The sequence below is a fragment of the Numida meleagris genome, chromosome 1, assembly GCF_002078875.1.
Source record: "Numida meleagris isolate 19003 breed g44 Domestic line chromosome 1, NumMel1.0, whole genome shotgun sequence".
Classification (NCBI taxonomy): domain Eukaryota; kingdom Metazoa; phylum Chordata; class Aves; order Galliformes; family Numididae; genus Numida; species Numida meleagris.
Window position 1 is genome coordinate 115,997,821 of NC_034409.1, and position 16,298 is coordinate 116,014,118.

Here is a 16,298-nt window from a genome sequence, read left to right on the forward strand (position 1 = left end):
TTGTAGCTACTCCGTGTTTGAAGCCACAGTTCCTTAGAATCACTAATGCACGTTGTTTGCTTCGCCATTTGCTAGCTACTTAACTTCTATGCCTTTAGATATTTATTTTCTGTTTTATTTCTCCTTTTCTTGCTTTCTCATCTTTTCAGTACTCCATTCCCTCAGGCAGTGAAGTTCCTTCTCGCAGTTCCAACCATACAGAGACAAGTGGGCTTTTGGCAAAATTTGGTTATGTTTCTCAAGTGGGAAGTAATCTACAAAGGCCATATGCCTTGGAACAAAACTCGCATTAAAATTTGCATAGGTTAGCAGTCCATGGCTTAAAATAGCACAGTTCCAATATACATAGTTTCTCCTCTTCATTTTGCTTTCACTGACTTTAATTGGGCTTGGGTTTTTTTAGCCTGTTTAAGACATGTCATTTTTTTCCATTTTTTTTCCTTCCCTTCCCTAGGGAATAACCACTTCTCTGATTTATCAACTATCTCCAGGACAGCAAGCACTGAATTGACCATGCTTTCCTGATCTGAAAAAGAAACACTCATCCATTGATATTTATATCTTAGTTCTTTTTCATACAGCAAGAAATCTCATGTGAATGCTTCTGTTCCCTTACACTGTCTCTTATACTGTAAGAGCTGTGTAGGGTCAAGGAATCCAAATACTGTTACATTCTTATGGCATATATGGAATACGTAAAAGGTGCAATACATATAATCATTTACAGAGAACTATGACACTAAGCTTAAAATGAAACATCAATCAAACCTGCTCACCATTTTCAGCCTCCATATATTTCAGTGCAGGCAGCCATTTTTATACTTGACATTTAAACAGCTCGAAGTAGTTAATACTTTTCCCTCTGTTCAGAGGACATAAAATACTAGAACTTAGTATGCCCCGTCTCCACTCCCCTGCTACTTCTTTAAAGGTTGCACTGCAAGTCCTATACAGCTCCACAGCTTGAATTCCACTGACTTACATTACTTGCATTTTCAAACCGCTGCTCCAAGGTTGCCTGCTGTTAGCTCAATTACAGCGTGGCTGATTTATCAACAGAACCACGAATATCAGATGTTTCCTCGTCTGTTAAGTAACAGACACCTAATCACCTATCACGCTTCTTTTAAAAGAAGATAAAAGTATAAGATGAAGCACCCCACAATAACAGTGACAATGTGTTAGAATTCATAGGAATTCTTTTAAAGAGTCACCTATTCTAGAGCATAATCAGATCTACATATTTATTTTTATTGTGATTTATTTTTCACAAGGTAACAGCCAAGTATTTACCAATTCAGCACCGACTTACCGCCAGTGCTTCTCTACTCTTCGACTCAGGGCAATTTTTTCTCCCACTTCTGTGCATACTGGGTTAGTCAGCACAATCTTCCCCAAATCAGCTTTTACTGCGCTGACTCTCCCTCCAGTAGATAAGGATCCAATATTTACCATTAAAACTTCATTCTTCGATAATTTTTGCACCTGAAATAAGACACACAAAACTCTGAAACATAGGCTGAGGTACTTAAAATAACCCATTCACACTAAGCAATGGTATTTAGCAACACAATTGCTCAAATGAAGAAAGCACCACAGCCAGTACTGAACAACTTCAGTGACTCCACTGCCACAAAAACAATAGCTGAGAAATGCAAAAACTATACATATCCTGTGTACAAACAATGAAAGATAGCATTTGTGGATAAAACTTTTCTATTTTTAACTCCTGTGAAGAACAAACATATAAATATGCTCTGTATGTAGTAGCACAGATCCTTGTAGAGAAATCCCAACGAAGTGTGTCACACCATTTTCTGCAATACATACCTAGCATTGCATACACTGTATTGAAAGCTAAACAACTCTCTCAGATCTTGCTATGAAGTGGAATGTTTTACCATTTCTTTAAATCATCTGCCTACATACATCCAAGTGATTTCTCAAAAAAAAAAATATCAATTCACAGAGGATCAAGAGAGCTGAAGCATTTAATTTACTCTTACATGAAGCTGTCTGTAGATTTTAATTCAAAAAGGAACTTTAATACTAAAAATGATCTTGTAGTTTCATTAGTGTAAAAAGGATTATGAAACACGAGACCATACTATGTATTAAGCTCACAGTTTTTTTTTTTTTATTACACTGTTTCAGAAATGCTTAGCTTTAAGAAGTTCTTCAGAGAGAGAATCTACAAAAAAGCACGCAAGCAGAAAGTAGATCAGCGTGTATATAAAGCTGATTACTGCACACATTAATAAGCTGATAGCAAAGGATAACAGCTACAAATGAGGTTAGAAGAATATCTGAATTGAAGACACGTAAACGCTTCATGGTATTTTAATCTACTCTAATACAAATTCCTACTCCTCTGAAAGCTTTCATTCTACAACAGCAAAGAGACAACATATAATAGTAAAGTGACAACCATGTAAGAAGAGGGAAACAAAATTACCATATGATTCAAAAACGTACGTATTAATACAACTTTGCATAAGTTATCATAACAGGAAAAGCCCATGGTACTCTTAAATTTATAAAAAAAATAAAAAGGAGTACAGACCTTTGCAGCTTTCTTGTCTCCTTCAGTGCGCACACCTAGCAGCCGTCTCAGCAAGAAATAGGAAATTTCTAGCTCTGTAAATATTTCAGGCAGCGCTCCAACCGCACCAAGAACTTGCCCTACCATTCGGTCAGCCCGGCACAAAGTTGGGTCAATCTTAGTTCCAACACCTACAGCGTAACAAGGAACGTCACGAGTAATTGAAAGGTGGCTGTCACATTTACATATTCAAATACTTGATGAGATCTAAAAAACAATATACTGAGAATGTACCAGGAATTCCCTGTTATCTGGGCAGCACTTTCAGAATGTGATCTCTGTCCAAACAAATGAAGAAATATTCTACTGCTTAAGGTGATACAACTAACAATTCAAGTTGAACTGAGTCGACTACTGACATTCAGACAAACTATGTCATAAATACTAATTTTCTGTATATGTCATTTATTTGTCTCTTTCTACATAAATGTATTAAATTGCTCACAGCCTTTTGGTTTCACTTAGCAATGAATTTTAGTGTACTAAACAAGCGTTTTCAATAAGCATTAAGTAATAAATCTCTTCATAAAAGAATATCCTTACCTATAAGTCCTCCTGGAGCAGCGTATTGTAAATCGTTGTGCTCAGCAAAGAGTGACACAATTTTGGAAAAGATTGGCTTGCACATGAGTTTTCCTTCACTGTCCTTGGACACAATACCAGGTCGGACCTCAATTTCCTGACCAACCTAATTACAAGAGACAGAACGTGGTTAACAGGTTGTTTCACAGGAATGTAAAGGTCATTTTCTAGTCACAGGCAAGACACGCTCACTCAAAGACTGCAGGATTTATACAAACCCTTGGTTCTGGGCTACTGCAGATCTTCTGCACTATTTAGTATAAACCTAACAATACCTAAACCTCTGCATCTTACATCCAGTGTAACAAATAATTTTCTTTCCATTACAGTCTAAATAACTGCTTTTGCAAAGGATCTTTATTAGCTCTAACTCCAACGTTCAAATTTTAGGGTTTGTCTTTCATTTTTGAATGATATTTCATTTAGAAATGTTACAGCACTGAGAAAAGTGGAGTTAATTTGATCTGTGTAACCGATCGTCAATAAACTAAAAGATAAAGGATATGTAAGTAGAACGAATGTTCAAAGACTGTTTGCTTTTCAGCCTAACAGAATAACTTTTAAAGTTCCCATATATTGACAGTATCTCACGAGGAAAAAAAAAAAAACCAATCACATACACAGGCATACACAGAATACTTAAGTGGGGAAGTGAGATCTTTAAGAACCCACATACACTTCAGAGGTATCTTTGAAGGCTTCCCCCTTTCCCCTCAGAGTAATTCAGAAAGTAAGAGTGGTGGGACAGAAAAAAAAATTTAGCTCCCTCAATATTTGCAAGCAATGAAGATGGTATCATTAGTAGAAAAAGCTAAGAATAAAGTAACAGAAATATGTATATATACACGAGTGCAAAATAAATGTTTCCTGTTCCTTTATTTCAAAACAGGAAAGTAGCAGTGAGGCACAGAATGTACAGAGAAGACAAGAGCCATGTGACTGTTTCCTAGTTTAAAATACATATATTTATATAAAATTCAATTTCATAAATTTATTTTGTACTAAGCATGCAAAGAAACCCGTACTCATTATCGCCACTACAAATCTCCAAAGAGAGAGAAAAGATTACCTTTAAAACACCTTTTAGAATACTGCCACCAGCAACACCCCCCTTAAGGTCATCAACTTCACAGCCAGGCTTGTTAACATCAAAAGACCTAATTACTAAAAAGAATAGAGTATAATCAAGTTTATATTTAAGATCCAGTTTTCAAAGAATTTGTGCTTTTCTTTAACTACTTTGATTATTTCCCTATTATCTTGACAGTATGTAATTATTTATAAAAATATAATTCAGTCTGAATAAAATAGGAATATTTTATTTAGCTGATTTTGTTCTCAAATCCATTGAAGCTGCTCATACACATAAATACCATTTTAAAAGATATTTCCACATAGCAAAAAAATCAATAGCTGAAAAAGAAAGGAATGATCAGCTGTTTTGAGAAAAATTTCAATATTCACAATGTCAGCGTTTTTGCAACCTTGTTTTAACATGCTGCATTCACATGCATTATGAACTTTTTTTAAAAAAGGTCTTCCATTTTTTGTGGGATTACTGGGAAAGGCAAAAAAAAACGTCGATCCACTGGACAGAACTGGATTTCTCAGTATACTGGACAAGAACTGAGACTTTTTAATGTAGAAAATCTTACCAGGCTACCCTGTCTATAGGGTTTTCATATAAATAATTTTCAAATACAACACTTTGTTAAATGTAATTTCTAGCAATTAATGTTTACATTATCAACAATTTTCTCATCACTATCACATTTTACTGCTGTTATATACACAATATAAAGCCAGCAATTACCTCAGATAGATTTAAGTGCAGTAGTTTGACTATGAACAAACAATACAGCTTCCAGAAAATACTTTACAAGGAGGAAAACGCTGAACGCTGTTTCTAAGCCCACCTCTTCTAGAGAATCCTGCCACACGCTATTCTAAGTGTACAACAGATAAGAGCCACAAAAGCCCAAAGCAGCATCTACGTACCAATAAGCCTTGGCTCAGATGTAAAGTCTCGCAAAGGGACTGGAATTTTTTTCACTATATACTCGCAAACTACTTCAATGTTGTATTTCAGCTGTGCTGAGATTGGAATTATTGGAGCTCCTTCTGCAACTGTACCTGAAAGAAGTTTGACATCAAGCCTTAATACAGTATTTGCAGAAACATGACCAAATGTTCTGTAATTGTTAAAAGCTCTAATGAAGTTCAAAGTACACCTTACACGTATTTCCCAAAGCAGTAAGTATCACAGCACCTACCCTTCCCTTCAACGTTTCAGCTCAAACCAGCCAGACCTACTTTTCAAGGCAACCTGAAACAACCCTTATGTTGCCACTGGGTCTACGGGGGAGTGTTACAACTGTTCTCTGAAAACTGTGAAAGATAATATTCTGGTTTTTGGTGATCAGAAAAAAAATCTTAAGAGAAATTCCTCAGAGAGCTTGGATATCTAAACATTTGATACATCAGTATTAATTTTACAGTCAGATTTCATTTTGATGAGCCAAAATTCCTATCAACTTAATGATCAACCTTTTCTAAGTTCTGCAATGCAAATAAGTATTTTAGGAAAAAAAAAATTAATTTTACGGAAAGAAGAATTAAGTTATCAAGGTTTGCTAAATGTTGTTAGTTTTAACTCTATCTATACTTCTCGCAAGATCTCCAGTTCTCACAAAGAAATTTGGATTTCTATAGCAAGCCACTGACGTAGCTGTTACAAACAGCTTATGCAAAGCAACAATTAAGAATAAAGGACAGACCCATTAGCTACCTCTGATGGTGACAACCTAGCTCTGCAGTTTTCAACGTATCCCAGTTAAACCAGATAAGCAGGGAAAACAGCAGAAGCTTCTGGGAAGGATGAAACCTCAAAGCATTAGAATCAAATTGAATAGAAACTATGGACAGAGGAGGATAACGCCGCTTGAACTGGACTTAAACAGAAGCAATACCAACCTTTTGTGGGTGCATGAAAAATAACACATTTATACGTACAAGGTACACCTACAAACACTGCTTCATTCTCTCCTGCACTGCAGTAAGGTTACTTAGCAAAGAAACCATCTGTACGACCAGTAAGAATCCACAAATTCAGGGAAAGCTACAAGACAGAAGCTATTGCTGCTAGTTTTACATCAAGTGCTCTGAGCAATAGCCATAATATTATTGTATCTAAGCAGTCTGAGATAGGGAAGAAGCACAACTCCAGCGGTCTACTTTTAGTTTAACAGACCACATATACCAGTGTAGTCCAAGTGTGAGACTTTTTTTCACAAATACATAGAAAAACACTGTGTTCCAACACGGAAGAACTTCTACCACTGACCAGACTTCTGCTGGCGAAACCTTACCTTGCACAAATGCAAGAATCTGTTCGTATTGTTCTTTAGCCTGGCTCTCCTTCACCAAATCAATCTTATTCTGCAGAATCAAAATGTGTTTCAGTTTCATGATTTCTATAGCAGCTAGATGCTCTGAGGTCTGGGGTTGAGGACATGACTCATTACCAGCTGAAAGAAGAAAAGCGACTGCAATATAAAAAACTATAAAGGTAGACAAAACTCGTACAGTTAAGAAATCTGATTTCCACTGCATCTTCATAAACCAAAACAAAACATGTAGGTCTCCGTTACGTGGTATTTATCATTGTAGACCACTACAGCGTTCCACAAACAAAAATGAGTTTTATTCACATCCTATTCCTCGCAAATCAGAACAATTTCCTTCATCAAGCTCAGCCTCCTGTACCTTGATTTTGCCCATATCCATCTGGATTTACCGTTACTACGGATGTTTGTGGACTCTTTTGTATGGGTGAAGCTAAAGATTTAAAGCAAACTGTAAGCTTCAGAGAAAAGTCAAAAGTAACTTTAAGCAAGGCCTTTCCATAAAATATAAATTTTACAGTAGTATAGCACCTACAGTTTGGTCCTGGCCAGCTGAGGGCTACCAGGTTAATGAGTACATACAGCTATGTTTTAAAAACCACATCAGCAAGTTAGGTTATATTTTCACTATAAAATCACTTACTTAAGCTTCTTAAACACATCTCAAAAGCATTCATTTGCTTTAATAACTCACCTCATCCCACTTGATTTCCAAACCTGTATGAAGTTGACTTATGGTATTAAAAAAAAAAAAGCTCTGCTTTTGTGTAGCAATCATTACCTATCAGCAGTAAAGCTGCATCCATTACTGCTGCACCGTTCAACATAGTAGCCATCAAAATGTCGTGGCCAGGACAATCCACAAAAGAGACGTGCCTGTTGTAGACGAAAGTGAGAAAGTCAAAAAGCCAATTACCAACAATTTCTCTGGCTGACTTAGGTGAATATCTAAGCGGACACACAAATTAAAAGAATCCTTAAAATAAATAAAAAAGCAAACCAACAGGAACACGAAGACAGTTGCTGAGAAGTAATACATTAGAAGTATATTCGTAGGAACACAGACTACTGAAAGGCTACTGAACAATAATTCCGAGTTCTACAATTCCATACCTTATATTCATACTAGGCACTGCTGTAGTATTTCACAAATTTATGTGAGCATTAGACTAGACTCAAATGCACCAGAACAACAACAACAAAACTCACAGGATATAGCACATTACATCCCACTTCTCGTCTCTCTTCAAAGTTGTCTCCCACACTCAAGCTTTAAAAAATTAGGCGTCTTTAGTTACATGCTTAAAACTGCCCTTCACTTCAAAGATTTATAAACAGAAACAGCACTACAGCTGTTAGCTCCAATCTTACAATTTTGCTGTGCAAGACCGTAACAGTCAATGCACTACTTTCTGGTGCAAATCCACTCCATGAAAAAAACCACGCAACATGCCATCAAAAAGCAAGGGACTAATTTGCTGCTTTGTAAACAAAAGTTAAAGATCTACTGTAAGCAAATAAGCAGCAAGACGTAGAACCTAAAGCTTTTGAGCAATATCTTAACAACGGCTGCATAACAGTCGCACTCCAACAGGAGTTATTGTTACAAGTGCTCTACCAGGGATCTGAACAAAAGAAGGAAACCCATGCTTACAGCAGTGCACATATTTCAGACGTAATCTTGAACTAGGAATCCCGTCATACAACAGCCTTTGTGACTACTCTCATTCAATCATTGCAAGGACTCACACAACAACTATTTAGACTATTACGCTTGTATAATGACCATGCTGTGCTTATGAAGGGCACCTGAACTCCAGTACAAAGACTGATCTCACATAAAGAATCAGGCTTTATTTAATATTCTTTTTTCATACTTGGAAAAATTCTCTGCCTCTAGTAAGAAAAAGGTCACACTTGAAAAAGGAATTTAAAAGAATAGGTACGTGAGGGCCACATTAATTTTTATTCCAGCAGCTTTATAATGTACTTATATTTAGAGCAGGTAAAAATATTGTTTCACTTCAGAGTGAAGCACTGAGGGACAGAAAATACAGTTGTGCATTACCTTGGATCGTGCACCACAACTAATAAAAACAACACAGTTTAAATGATACCCCACATCTGGGGTATCCAACCTACAGTGCCTAAGAGCACGTGGTCTGCTGTTACCGTTCAACTTGCAGCTCAACCCTGACTATTTTTAGTTATGTAAAGGAAGTATAAATTAAACATAATTTACACCACTAATGTTACAGCATTTACCTGACTAGTTTGAAATTCCCCTTGGTGCCAGGAATATCTGTAGGGAATTCATCTGGGGTGCTACTTCCACAGGATCGGTAACATTCTGGTCGGGAACAGCTTGGGTCATCCAGCTTGTAAATCTGTAAGTAATTTTTTTAAAATTGTCAATACGTTTCATTCATCAATAGTTACTGATTAGCTTATGTCTGCCTTGCAATACCTTACCAACATATTTGCTTGATTTCTAGTAAGGACTCACCTTTGCATTGGCATAGCCCAGCTTGATTGTGATATTTCTTTCCAGTTCATTTTTAAATCTGACAGTATGAACACCAGATATAGCTTTGACTACTGTCGACTTTCCATGGGCTACGTGGCCAATTGTACCTATGTTTTAAAGGCAAAAGTTTGTCAGTTAACCTCTGTTCAACATGTACAGTGATGATCAACACAAAGTTATCCAAACACTCGAGCCAGTAAGCCCAGTACTACCATCAAAATACATACGGATTCCTTAGTTACTTCTGTCTAAATGAACAGCGTCCTAGAATGAGCTCTCAGTGGACACTTTCGTGATCTGCACTTTCATGAAAAACATTTCAATTCCTAATTTTAAGATTAAAAAAACCCTTCCCTTAGCAACTACTCCCCACTTCATTCAAAGTAGTGCTCTTGAAGTAAAATCGTAGTGCTTTCCAAGTCAGAAGGGTCTGACAAGTCTCTTCCTGCATCTTGACAAAATTTGTAATAAAAATACCTTACCTATATCACTGTGTACAAATAAGAATTTCTTTTTTTCTTTTTTTTTAAAAAAAGGTACTCTATGTTAACACATGAGCACCGGGAAGCACCACATTAACATGTCCCCCACTCCCTCTTTTTAATTTTTTTTTTTTTTTACCTATATTAATTGTGGCTTGTCTGCTGATCACTTCTGGTGAAAGGGGCGTCAGCTTGGTAACATCCTGCATGAAGGAGATTTTACGATTTACTCATTCTGTATGCAAATGCTTAAGAGCGCTATACGTATTTTCTCAAAACCCACCAAGCTCCTTAAAGTAACTCAAGTTATGCATTCCAGCTTAAGTATGTGAAACAGGGTAAAAAGGGAACACAACCCTACAATCAGAATAGGTTGCAAAGCATTAAAGAGAGGAAGTAAGCAAAACAAAAAACTCCAAGGAAACTTTCAAACCAAAAATACACCCCACCCTTCCCCAAAATTAAGTTGGTTATAACATGCAAACTGAAATTAACTTTCCATGGGCTACATGGCCAACCATACCTACATTTTAAAAACAAAGGTTTGTCAGTGGACAACTGTTAAATTTGTGCAATGGTTCCCTTATAGTCAATACATAATTAGAACTAACACTTTGGAGCAAGTAGGTCCTGAAATGTTATTAGCACCACTGATTTCAGTCTGATTTTTTAAATGGCCACTTTTCCTCAAGTACCATTATTTCCACTTTGGGTACCAGACAAAACTGCTGGCAAGTCCTATTACTTACAGATACATTCATACAGTAAAAGAAAATCTGCAAATCAGTTGCTTTGTGTTTTGCTTTTTTTTGTTATCTTTTTCTTTAAAAAAGCTCTTTGTCCGGATTCAGGGCAAGTATTAAAATCCACTGAAACTCTCTGTGCCATTTTCTGAATCTGTTTATGGTAATTTCAAAGCCTGCAGCGAATCTCTATGGATGAGCTGCTGTATTCAAGCAAAGATTCATGAAGTGTCTTTGTTGCAGAACAGGATATAAAGCTTTATGAAATCATATGATGTTTACACTACTACACAAGCAGGTTCTGTACATAATTAAAATTGACCATTACTGTGTAAAAGTGTGGTCTTATTATAACTCAAGTATTAAATGAGTAATATATTCAGGTTCAAAACAAAGCAATTTTCTTCCACCTGACACAATTGTATTTCTTGTATATAGAATCACAGAATTACCAAGGTTGGAAAAGGCTTCCAAGATCATCCAGTCCAACCATCCACCTATCTCCAACATTTCCCACTAAACTATGTCTCTCAGTACAACATCTAAACGCTTCTTGAACACCCCCTGAGGATGGTTACTCCACCATATCTTAGTTGACAACTATTTCATCACTCAAGCTCACTGAGGCCAGTGATGGGCACACGACCTGCAGATGGCACTGTGCAGCAAGATGACAGCACCATGAATGATGCAAACCCTGTCACCAAGAGACTTGTTCGCAGAGTACAGAATCAGCACGCATGCCATTTTTCTTCAAGGCTGGCATAAAGTTAATTGCTCAGCAACAGGCTCCAGTGATCTGGAAGCTTTCGAGGGCCCACTGAACAAAATACAGAATGGGGCTGAAAGGTAATTCCTATTGATCAGAAAATTAGGAAAAGCCGTGCTCTTTCCAGCTGGCAGAATATCCAGAGAACAAGGAAGGAAGGAAAGAAGCCTTCTGAAGTTACTAACAAGCTTCACTAACAAACTTGCTAGAATACAAAAAGAATTCTCATATTCACGCTCAAAGAATATGAAACATTGCCACTGTCAAGAGAATAAATAGGAAAAAAAGACCCACCAAATGTTGTATAGTTTGTCAAAACGTTCTGTAGTTTGCCAGGCTGCACTGGGCTCTGTCAGGCCAGACAGGGCTCTGAGCACCCTGATGTAGCTGTAGGTGTCCCTGCTCACTGCTGGACAGACAGACTAGATGGCTTTTAAGGGTCCTTTCCAAACCAAACCATTCTGTGCTTCCATGAAATTCTGAGAGGCAGCAACAGGACCTCCAGATGGCTTTGTCTGCATATACACGTAGCCAAGTGCGAGCACCCGAGAAGACGTTTCACAGGCAGCGCACAAGAGGCTCCTCCAGGCGCCTTCCCTGACAGCTCTGCACAGCACACCCACCCAACTCGGGCACGCCGGGCAGCCCGCACTGCCGGCCCGCTCCGAAGGCGCAGCGCCCTATTTACTGCAGCAGGAGCTGTGGCACCTCAGGCCGGCCAGCCACGCGGAGGCCGCCAGTCTTTGCCCAGTTCTCACCGCTTCCACTCAGCCCGCAGCCACCCACTCACCCGGCCCCCACGGGCGCCCCGCCACGCCGCCTGGCCCCAGCCACCCCCGCCCCACCGCGCTGCCGCCGGCTCGGCTCCCGGCCCTCTCGGAGGCAGCGGCCCCGTAGAGAGGGGCGGAGCACCTCGCACACTGCTCCCCGGCCCCCAGCAGCCCCCCGGCGCCTGACGGGCGCCCCCCGCGCGGGCCGCACCAAGGTGGCGAGATCCTGCCGAGAGAGGTGCGGCTGCCCCAGCGTCACTCCCGCCTCGTCCCCCGCCATCTTGGCCTCAAGAGGAAGCGGGGCTGCCCGCGCAGCCGCCTGACCCCTCGCTTCCCTCGGCGCCACCTTCGCCCCTCCCGGCGCTCGCCGCCCTACGGGGCACGCCCGGCTCTGAGACGCTCCACGCTGGACGGCGCGGGGCCGCCCTCAGTCCCGCCGCGAGGCGGGAGCGACTCAGGCGCGGCGCCGGGCAGCCTCCAGAAGGCCCCCGCCGCCCTCGCGCCGGGTGATGCAACAGGGCCCGCCAGGGAAGAGAGGCCATGCGCATGCGCGCGTGCAACGCGCTTGTACGTGAGCATGCGCATGCGCGCGTGCAGTGCGCGTGCGGTTTGCGCCCGCCTCCGGGTAACGGCGGCGGGTTGGCGGGGGTGGCGTGTGGGGGCGTGTGGTGGTTTGTACGTCGCTCCCCGTAACGGCTGCCGGCGGGATTGGCGCCTCCGTGCGTGTCTGTGGGACAGGGAGCTGTCTCTCAGAGCGGCAGGCCGGCCGGGCGCGGGGTCAGCCCCTGCCACTGCTGTGTGTGCGCGCCTGTAAAGTGTCGGAGTGGCAGCGGTGGGAGGATCAGCATGAGGCCCAGCCTGGCTGGGAGACGCCCAACCCCAGGAGGCTTCGGCCTGTGCTTGTGGCTGTGAAGACGTCGGCGCTTGTCGATGCGTATCTAACAGCATGGAAACGTAGGTGTGTTGGGGGCAGTGAGGGATGTGATGCAGAAAGGAGATGGGGGTAAAGTTAAAGCAGCGTGTGCCTGTCTGTACTGGAAGCAAGCATCTCTGGTTTGGGGGCTGATGAGCTTATTGGCCCTAATGGTAAATGGCACTGCATGTATGTTAGTCAGCTCTGCTGGCTATCGGCCTAATGTGATCCTGAGTGTCAGCCTTTCCCTTGTTAGTGTGTCCTCTGTAGGCTTAGTGCTGTATAAGGCCATGCCTGAAGACACAAGCGGCTTGAGTCTTTGATTCCAAACAGCTAGCACATGCTGTTTTCAGAGTTGAGTGAGCCTTACATTCCTTAAGAATCAAGTAAAATCCTTGATCCACTGATGACAGCCAGTTTAGAAGTTTAACACAGACCAAAGGCCAAATTCACAACCTTCCCCCATGGGAAACTGAGTTGATTCCTCCTGTGTGGAAACCTCTTACAGGCCTGGAAGAAATCGTTGCTAACAAGATTTCTTCTATGGTCAGAGCAACTGTTTTCAATACAATTGTGTCGCGTACATCCACATTCATCAGCAGTCTTTTTCCCTACTTGAAAATGTGGAGCTTCCCAGATTTTGCCTGACTACTTGGGTCAAAGCAATAGTTCTCAAGCACCCAGCAGATTGGAACGTGATGATGGAAATGTGTGCCAAACCGGTATGCCTGGTTTAACAAGACATGTCACTTCCCACTTCCACAAATGCCATTTCCATTCTTTCCTGATAGTATTTCCTGATATATCTATAGCAAATGCGTTGCCAGCGTTCTTGTTTTGATGGAAAGAATACAAGAATGCGGTAAGAAACCATACAGTAATGATGTTCCTAATGACAAAATATATTTTGTCTTGCTACCCAATAATTTTGCACATTGGTCTTGAAAATAAATTTTCATTTCTAATCTTTCACTGGACGACGTGATGTTATACAATTTTTATATAAAATATCTCACTTCTGAAAAACCATATATGCTTACACCCAAGAGATACAAAGCATGGAGAATATGATGCAATACTTGAATGTAGTTGCCTCAGCATGAGGCGTGTGTGATCAGTGATGAAAATGAGCTGAAAATTCTGGATTCTGTAGGTACCTAGCTGCTGTAATTATACAATAATGCAGTGCAGTATAGAATTATAGAAACAGTTGTTGTTACGTTTGCAGCAGCCTGTAAAAACGATTCACTCCTTGCCAAGAACTCTGTCAGAAATCTGAAGACGTACACAAACTATTCTGTTTTAACAATGAAATTGTCTACTTTACATATTCTGTCTTATTATTTTGATTTACTGTACTGGGTAGTATTTGTAGTATGAAGAAAAATGCAGGGCTGAAGACTGGTCGCTGGCTACGGCCTAAATTTAACAGCACTGCAGTTTTAGGTAGGAGATTGAATCATTATTAAGTTTGGGTTTTTCAGTACAGGGAAATTGTTGAATGTGGAGGAGTCATTTTTTTAATGCTCTTAAATGCTGGGAATAAGTATGCCACAACTGCTGGATGTTTTTGTTTGTTTGTTGTTGGGTTTTTTTTGGCTAGGTTTGAATTCACTTCTGTGGCAGTGTGTAGGAGAGACCTGAAGATCATCTTACGCCTCAGCTTACCACAAACTGCAAACGGCAAAATGACAGTCAGGTAAAGCCGAAACAGCCCTGCCAGTCTTTTTCATCCTTACTGACCTACGCAGGTCGAAAGTCTGAGGAGTGGAGAGGGATGCGTGACATTTTGTTGTGTTGATTCTGTACACGAGAAATAGATTTTCTGCTCTAGATTGTCTTTGCCGAATCACAAGGTGTCAGTGGCGCGTGCTTGGTGTAGCAGAAGATAGGCCCAATGAGTAAAGGTGAGCATTTTGGACAGACTCTTGCAGGGTCTGTTGTGATAGGAAAAGGGAAAACGGTTTTAAACTAAAATGGGAGATTGGGTTGGACATAGGAATAAAACTTTTTATGATGAAAGCACTGAAACAGGTTGCCCAGCCCAGAGAGGTGGTGGATATCCCATCCCTGGAGACAGTGAAGGCTAGACGGGGCTCTGAGCACCCTGATGTAGCCGTAGGCATCTCTGTTCCTTGGAGAGGAGTTGGACCAGATGGCCTTTAAAGGTCCCTTCCGACTCAAATGATTCCATGTCTGTCCTTTGGGACTTAGGAGGCAGGAACGATAGCTGCTTTGAGAGAATCAGTAGATAATGGTTATTTCACCTTGGCTGCACTAGTGACAGGTTTTGAAACAGCGACTGGGGAAATGTGGCAAATTTACTGTGCGAGTTAAGTGCAGGAGGTGGAATGGTACGAAGCTGGCTGAACAGAGAGAGGTCAGGTCACCGGTATGGAGGAGTCAGTGAACGGGAGCGGGATGTTTGTAGTGTGGAGTAAGTAGGCTGTGTGGGAGCCGTGGGAGGTCGGTTAACAGAGTGGGAAGAGCAGTGGGTAGTCTTTTGTGAAGCTGCGCGTGCAACAGCAGGTTCATTATGTGAAGCGGTGAGAGGTGGGATAGACATTCAGATTGGGGGTGGCAGCCACAGAGGAGTTGTGCTGTTGTTTTAGAAATCAAGAATGGGATGGGGGTGGTAACGAGCAACCGAAAATAGACAGCGAAGGGGATGGGAACGGCAATAAACAGGGAGAGGATGGCGGTACACGGCCTGTTATTTAAAGCAGTGAGTGACATAGGAGGTACGTAGCAGGCAGTGAAAAGTTTGAGGGTGGCAGGGACAGCCCAGAGGACCGTGTAGTTTCGTATGGTGTCAGGACATTCTGTGATTAAGCACACGAGGAGGTTGTTGGGTTGTTTTACCTCTTACCTCTTTACCTTTTGCCAGCCAGCAGCAAGCTACAGAAAGCAAGGAGGGGAAGTCTGGGCTAAGGCAAAGCCCCGCTCAGGGTTGGGAGCTGTGCGCAGTTCGTTGCTCACGGCTGCGCTGCGAACCATAGCCGGCGGCCCTGACCTGCCTGGCTCTGTGACCTGATTCCCACAGCAGCTGGCAGAGCTGACCTGTGTCAAGGAGGCAGCCGGGGTCAGCCGCAGCGCCAGTCGCTGCCAGGTACTAGGGGGAGGAGTTCAGCCGGCTCCTGAGAGGGGCTGCTGCTGCTGCTCGGAGCGGGTTTCCGTACGACGTTCATCCCCTCCGCGCTGCTGCCCGAGGGGAGCGGGAGCTGCGGTGCTGGCGCTGAAAGGAGCCGCTGCGAGCAGGAGGGCGAAACGACACGGCCAGCCCTACAGCCGCCCGCGGACGAGCCAAGCAGATGACGCTCCTTGGGACCGCACCGCCGATCCCCAGCGGCGGCCGCTCCCGGTCCCCGGTGAGAGCTTTTCCCCCTCCGGGGGCTGGCCCGTCCAGGATCCCCGCGGCCGCGCCGCGGTGCCGGGCGGTGGATGGGGCCGGGCCGGTGCCTGGTGGCACGACGAGGCCCGGGAGAGCCGCCGGGCGGGGGTGAGCG

General features: G+C 42.2%; 2 protein-coding genes and 1 long non-coding RNA gene across 8 annotated transcripts in view; 2 read left to right on the forward strand and 1 right to left on the reverse strand.

Moving 5' to 3' along the window:
- The window catches only part of LOC110404376, a 19,453-nt gene extending 16,898 nt beyond the window's left edge, over positions 1-2,555 (forward strand). Inside the window, exon 5 of one of the 2 annotated variants that reach the window (XR_002442214.1) lies at positions 2,155-2,555. This is a non-coding gene — a long non-coding RNA (uncharacterized LOC110404376). Of the gene's footprint in view, positions 1-454; positions 1,307-2,154 lie in introns of those variants that run through there. The other variant, XR_002442206.1, reaches the window with a different exon arrangement.
- Positions 1-12,244, reverse strand: part of EIF2S3 (eukaryotic translation initiation factor 2 subunit gamma) — a 13,480-nt gene extending 1,236 nt beyond the window's left edge. Inside the window, exons 1-11 of the mRNA XM_021408584.1 lie at positions 12,091-12,244; positions 9,737-9,800; positions 9,095-9,222; positions 8,854-8,975; positions 7,370-7,464; positions 6,553-6,711; positions 5,183-5,317; positions 4,254-4,348; positions 3,146-3,290; positions 2,564-2,733; positions 1,313-1,485 (exon numbers count right to left, since the gene is read on the reverse strand). Coding sequence (XP_021264259.1) covers positions 1,313-1,485; positions 2,564-2,733; positions 3,146-3,290; positions 4,254-4,348; positions 5,183-5,317; positions 6,553-6,711; positions 7,370-7,464; positions 8,854-8,975; positions 9,095-9,222; positions 9,737-9,800; positions 12,091-12,159 — 1,355 coding nt within the window. The 5' untranslated portion in view covers positions 12,160-12,244. The remainder of the gene's footprint in view (positions 1-1,312; positions 1,486-2,563; positions 2,734-3,145; positions 3,291-4,253; positions 4,349-5,182; positions 5,318-6,552; positions 6,712-7,369; positions 7,465-8,853; positions 8,976-9,094; positions 9,223-9,736; positions 9,801-12,090) is intronic.
- Positions 12,473-16,298, forward strand: part of KLHL15 (kelch like family member 15) — a 24,637-nt gene continuing 20,811 nt past the window's right edge. Inside the window, exons 1-2 of one of the 5 annotated variants that reach the window (XM_021408569.1) lie at positions 12,473-12,837; positions 14,396-14,491. The gene's annotated coding sequence lies outside the window, so the exon portion shown is untranslated. Of the gene's footprint in view, positions 12,838-14,395; positions 14,492-14,852; positions 16,161-16,298 lie in introns of those variants that run through there. The other 4 variants (XM_021408538.1, XM_021408560.1, XM_021408566.1 and 1 more) reach the window with 4 other exon arrangements.